General features: G+C 55.6%; 1 protein-coding gene across 1 annotated transcript; it reads right to left on the reverse strand.

Annotated features, from left to right (window-relative positions):
• Positions 1 to 1,237: 1,237 nt before the first annotated feature.
• On the reverse strand, positions 1,238 to 4,269 carry Rps19bp1 (ribosomal protein S19 binding protein 1). Its single transcript, XM_090328758.1, has 4 exons — positions 4,153 to 4,269; positions 3,790 to 3,924; positions 1,915 to 2,012; positions 1,238 to 1,749 (listed from the first exon to the last, which is right to left on the reverse strand). The coding sequence occupies exons 1-4, from the start codon at positions 4,202 to 4,204 to the stop codon at positions 1,615 to 1,617; spliced, it is 420 nt and encodes a 139-aa protein (XP_090184884.1). The 5' UTR covers positions 4,205 to 4,269; the 3' UTR covers positions 1,238 to 1,614.
• Between the last annotated feature and the right edge of the window lie 1,979 nt (positions 4,270 to 6,248).

Raw genomic sequence — 6,248 nt, forward strand, 5'->3', positions numbered from 1 at the left:
CTAACTAGCAATCGCAGCTGGACCAAAGGCAGGGTGCACCTTTCTCTGGAGGAACAGCAATTGTAGGTGACTGAGATTGTGACAACAGAAATAACCCTTGTTAGGGACTTGGAGCCCTTTTTATCCTGTAACAATATGTTGAGGTGGCCTGCTGCTAAGCTGCTTAAGATGAGTCTTCAAGGTCACCTGAGCAAAGCCCAGTGGGCTGTTGTAGGGATCTGGAGGGTTTCCAGGTCAGCTTGTGTTGCTTCTCCTCCCACTCCAGTCCCAAGCGGCATTTTTTTTTTTTTGCCAGTCCTGGGCTTGAACTCGGCCTGAGCGCTGTCTTTGGACTTTCTCAAGGTCAGAGCTCTACCACTTGAGCCTCAGCACCACTTCCAGCTTTTTTCTATGTACATGGTACTGAGGAACAGAATCCGGGTCTTTATGCATGCTAGGCAAGCACTCTATCACTAGGCCAAAACAGGGAGGTCCTCAAGGCCAACGGTCTCTTGGTGTGGCATGTGCCCACCTGCACAATCTAGATAGCAACAATGATTCTGCTTGACCCTTCAGTCCTATGGGCTCCTGCACTGAAACCCTCTTACAGAGAAGGACGCAGCCCTACCATCCTCATCAGGACCAACCGCCATGTTGGCTGACTGCCACTTCCCTGTGCCCAGGACAGGCCATGGGTGGAGGAGGCAACACAACAGGGAGAGTCCCTTCATGAGTCACCTTGTCTCCACTGAAAGGCCTCTGGGCTTCTATCACTTAGGATTGATCACCTCGGGTCCACACCATTCCTCCCATAAATCTCCCCTGCTTTTGCTTCCTGTTCCTTGCTCTGTGCCTTTTGGAGCCTGCTTTCCTGGGGGCACAGCAGAACCCCCTCTGCTTCAGCATGGACCTGAGCATGAATTCTACTTACTAAGGATCTTTGGACTCCTTACCTATAATCCTACTTGAAGTAACACGGGAAGGGCCCAGTGTGAGCACTGTGGGGTGGCAGAGCCCCGGAGACCCCCTTACTCCAGAGAGAAAAGGGTGAAGCAGCTCTACTTCCACCCTCCCCTGAGCTTGAAGGCCCCTTTCTGAACAAAGCTCCCAAGTGTCACTTCTGCTAGCACTGTTGCCTCAGCGACCATGTCTCAGGGAAGAAGGCCGCTCTAAAGAACAGCACTTGACACGCTCCAGATCAGGGCTGAGGGACAGAAGACCCCCCCCCGCCCCGCCCCTTTAAGTCAGACCAGCAGCAGTCAAAAGGCCACATTTACTAGAACTCAGAAGCCCACGCAGCAGCCTTCTTCCTTCTTTCAGAGATATGGTCCTGAGGGGCCCAGGACCTAGCCCTCCTCCTAGTATACAAACAGCAGTCAGAAAGGGTCTCTTTTAGTGCAGATAGCACCTTCTGAAACAGCAGAAGTCAGCCAGCTCCTGTGTGCGTGCAAATCTGCCCCAGGGTCTTCTGCTTGCCAGCTCCAGTCCAGCCTCCCTGTGGTGTCCTCAGGCAGGCCATTCCCACGTCACCCCCAGCTGCCATACACCACACAGTATGGCTCACCCCAGCCAGCAGGCGCTGGGAAGTCCACCGCTGCTCCAGGTGCCTTTCCCACCCAGCGAGCCCTGTAGGAGTTAGCTGCCAAAGTACTCAAGCTGGAACTTGTGGAAGTCTTCCTCTGTGAACACGGTGCCCTCAGCTGCCTTCTTCTTTTTCATCTTCTCCACGGGACGATCACAAGCCTTGCGGCCCTGATTTTGATGCAGTATCTGGGAAGGGTGGCAGAGCGCACATGATTTCCACTTGGAGGCTGGGGCACAGTGGATGAGGACTCAGGGAATGGCTGGACCAGCTCCCACCCCCATGGATCCAGGGAATCCCAGCTAGGCTACCACCTGTAGGTCTCTGCCTATATCCAACACCCACAAACAAACCTGCTCGGTAACAGATTCTGCCACGGTGCTTCTTGCACTTGTCATAAACTTCAGGTTTGCTCTGAAGTGGTCTCGATGCTCTCGCTTCTGGTACTCGGCTGTGGGTAATAGGCAGGAGAGTCACTTCAGACTGACTCCTTGAATCCCTACCCCAAACAAAATCCCACTGTTTCTCCTTGATTATTGCAACAGTTTGGAGCCTTCTTGGCCAAATCCATTCTCCACAGTGGTCTTTCTTGAAAATGCTCCCTGCTCCCATTTATTCAATAAATAGGTCCTGAGCACAATTATGTGTTCTAAATGCCAGGCATGTAGCCGGATGCGAAAGAACTGCCCTTATAGAGCTTCCAACCTCAGTGAGGAAAAGATAGGAGGCAAACAAGTCAACCAAGTATGAAGTCTTAAGCACAATCTCCAGTACAGTCAAGAAAGAAAGAGAGACAGAGAGAGGGAGAGAGGGAGAGAGGGAGAGAGGGAGGGAGGGAGGGAGGGAGGGAGAGAGGGAGGGAGGGAGGGAGGAAGGAAGGGCCTATGAATGTGGCCTAATGGTAAGTGCAAGCATGAAGCCCTGAGGTCGATTCCTCAGTACCACATATTCAGAAAAAGCTAGAAGTGGGGCTGTGACTCAAGTGGTAGTGCTAGCCTTAAGAAGGCTCAAGGACAGTGCCCAGGTCCTAAGTTCAAGCCCCAAGATTGCTCCCCACCCCCCCAAAAAAGAAGAAGAACTAGACTATCAGGGGAGGGATTATGTAAAAGGTGGAATCCAACTGGGAGGCTTTTACAATAATGCAGGTGTAAGGTGGCAGCCACACAGTTGTCTGCTGCTGTGGCCTGCCCTCTTCCTCACCACTCCCTTGCTTGTTCCAGGCCCTGGGCTGGTCACCAGAGTCTCAGACATTCTCATTCCATATCCCTCCTTCACAGCCGCCTCTGTCACCCAGACTCATCTCTCCTGCTTCCACTCCTCTGCATGTGCTGCGTCCCCTCCTTGGAATAAGTCCTGAGTGCCTTTTATGCACCAGGCCCCAAGACTCAAAGAAAGAATGGAACTCACCATCCTGTCTGTATCTACCCCCACTTCCACACTTCCTCCTGAAAAAAAAAACTTCATGCCTGATGAAAGGTGCCACAACCCCTAAACCCCCAAGATGTTTCTCCCTCTTCAAGAGGGGGCTTCCTCTTCATAACAGGTTCTCCCCTTTGTGCAATTCTGTGTGCTGGGATCACTAATGTCCAGCCACAGAACCTCCAGGTTAAGTTTAACAGGTAAGAGGATTCTGGAGGCATAATGCTTGGTTCCCATCAGGGCAGGGGCCTGTTTTTCCATCTGCAAAAGGGGGGTGATAGCTACCAAGCTTGCAGAGTTGCTGTTAGAGTGGAATGAGGCAAGCCAGGCCCAGTGGCTGATGCCTGTAATCCTAGCTACTCAGGACACTGAGATCTGAGGATCAAGGTTCAAAGCCAGCCTGGCACTGAGACTCTTATCTTCAATTAACCTCTAGAAAAAGGAAGTGGGGCTTTGCTCAAGGGTAGGGAGGTAGCCTTGAGCTGAAGAGCTTGTGCCCAGCCAAGCTCAAGCCCCCCCCCTTACATACATACACACACACACACACAGAGTGGAATGAGGTAACATCTGCACACTGCCATTTTCTCCTGACTCTTGTTCACGGCATGTCACCTTTACAGTTTTGCTATTGTTCTGCTTTCTCCAGTACTGGGGCTGGAATGTGGAGCCAGGCGCATGCCAGGCAAACGCTCCTCTACCACTCGCCTGGGCCTAGACCCCGCGCTCCGCCTCTACAGCCTACACGTGTAGGCCTACTTCTGTGTCCTGGAGTTGCGGCCATCCCAGCAACGTCCCCGTCCCCGACTCACCAAGCGCCGACTTGGGGACCTTGCCCTTGGCCGAATTCCGCAGCTTCCGGGCCTGGGTGGCCTTGGCCTTGGCTCTCGTCCCCCGGGCCCGCTTCGCCGGAGCCCCGATCCGCTGGCGCGGCGCCGCACCGGAGGCTGCGGGCGGGGAGGGGAACGGAGCCGAGTCGGAGGCCGCGCGGGGTTCCCGCCCTCGGGGGCGGGGCCGCCGCCTCCTCCCCGCCCGGGTGCCCGGCCCGCCGCCTCCTCCCCGCCCGGGTGCCCGGCCCGCAGCCCCTCCCCGCCCCGGTCCCCGGCCCGCCGCCTCCTCCCCGCCCGGGTGCCCGGCCCCCGGCCCGCAGCCCCTCGGCTGAACCTCCTCCTCACCTTCCGACGCCGCCAAAAGCTCCAGGCCTCGCCGCAGCAGGGCGGCCGACATGGCTGCGCCTAGCGCCGCCGGCGCGCCTCTGCGCCCTTCCTTCCGCCTCGGCGGTGCTCCACCCCCCGCGGAAACCGGAGCTGGAACACTCGGTTCCGCCGGGCGCGGGCGCATGCGTCGTCGGGTTAGTCCCGGGCCGGAGGGCGTGCGCGTGCTGGGGGCGGGCCTAAGGCACAGAAGGACACTCTCGTGGCCCAATCCCAACGCTCCCCCCTCCCGGAAGCCGCCCTCGCAGCCTCAGCGTCTCCTCGGGTAACTGTCCGCGCACCCCGACCTAGCCACGCCTCAGGCCCTCTGCGGGGTGCTCTTCGGGTGCACCCCGTCCCAGAAGCTGGCTGGGGTGGTAGAAGTCTGTGCCACCGTGCCTGGGAGGAGCCCGCTGTCTAAGCAGCAGGTGCTGTGTCCTAGACACAGCCTCTGCCCTAGAAATGGCTCTTTTTGCAGGGGAGGAGTCCTGGCTGCTGCAGCCGAGCCGGGACTTACCTGTCTGGCCGCTGGCAGCAGGAGCCGGGCAGCTCCATTCAGCCAAAGAGCAGTGGCAGCATCCACCGAGAAAACCCGGGTGGGTCATGCGCGTGGCTCAGTGGGCTACCTGTCAGCTAGCTGCCCCAGGAGGGAGACGTTCACAATGACAGGCGCCGTGTCAGAGGAGTGTTACACAGGCTGCTCAGGAGGCTGAGAGCCGAGGATCGAAGCCAGCCTGGACAGGAAAGTCCATAATCACCAGGACACTGGAGGTGGGAGCTGTAGTTTAAATGGTGGAGCCGGCCGGGAGGTTGGCCCAGTGGTGGAGGGCTTGCCTAGCATGCACGAAGACCCGGGTTCCATTCCTGGGTACCACATACACAGGGGGAAAGAAAAGCCAGAAGTGGTGCTGAGGCTCAAGTGGCAGAGCTCTAGCCTTGAGAAAGTCCAAGGACAGAGTTCAGGCCTGAGCTAAAGCCCAGGACTGGCAAAATAAAAATAAGGGCCGGGAGTTTGGCCTAGTGGTTAAAGTGCTTGCCTAGCATACATGAAGACCCAGGTTCGATTCCTTGGTACCACATACATAGAAAAAAGCAGGAAGTGGTGCTGAGGCTCAAGTGGTAGAGCTCTAGCCTTGAGAAAGTCCAAGGACAGTGCTCAGCCCAGAGCTCAAGCCCAGGACTGGCAAAAAAAAAAAAAAAATAAATAAATCTAAAATAAAATGGTAGAGCACTAGCTTTGAGCTAAAAAGCTCAATGGACAGCGCCTAAGCCCAGAATTCAAGTCCTACAACCAACCAAAACCAGGAAGAACTGGGACAGGGGAAAGAGTGCAGAGCTCAGCAGTCCCGGCTTGGAGTGGCCTGGCATGTTCTCATCTCAGTTCTGGTTCTGCAGAGCTCCGGAGAGATTGTCACTGCCATCCCTGTAGGGAACCCAGTCTGATTCCCAGGAGACCCTTTGTCCCCATCCCTGTTCACCAGCCTCATCTGGGGGTGCCCTGTCTTGCCAGACTCTGCTGATCTCCTCCAGGACAATTTCAGTCCTTTGACATAAAAACATTCTTCTTGGGGCCCGGAGTTTGGCCTAGTGGTAGAGTGCTTGCCTAGCATGCACAAAGACCTGGGTTCGATTCCTGGTACCACATACATAGAAAAAAGCCAGAAGTGGTGCTGAGGCTCGAGTGGTAGAGCTCTAGCCTTGAGAAAGTCTAAGGACAGCGCTCAGGCCCTGAGCTCAAGCCCAGGACTGGCAAAAAAATAAACAAAACAAAAACAAAAAAACAAAAAACATTCTTCCTGGAACTGGCAGTGGTCACAAGAGAGAGACATAGAGGAGAAAGGGGCAAAATGGAGGCAGGGAAGCCAAGCTTTTTTCCCTCCGATTTTTGTTACCGTAGGCTGAGGCAAGGCATTGGTGCAAAGGCTGTTTACCTATTCTAGTAGTTCAGAGGCCAAAGAATAATGAGATCACACTAGTGGTGCCAGGCTGGGAATGGAGACACCACAGAGGGTGGTCTGGGTACCTCAGTGTCAGCCACAAGGGCACCAAACACCACAATGGTGTTTGGTGACAGATGG

This window comes from Megascapheus bottae, chromosome 2, assembly GCF_031878675.1.
Source record: "Megascapheus bottae isolate mThoBot1 chromosome 2, mThoBot2.hap1, whole genome shotgun sequence".
Taxonomy (NCBI): domain Eukaryota; kingdom Metazoa; phylum Chordata; class Mammalia; order Rodentia; family Geomyidae; genus Megascapheus; species Megascapheus bottae.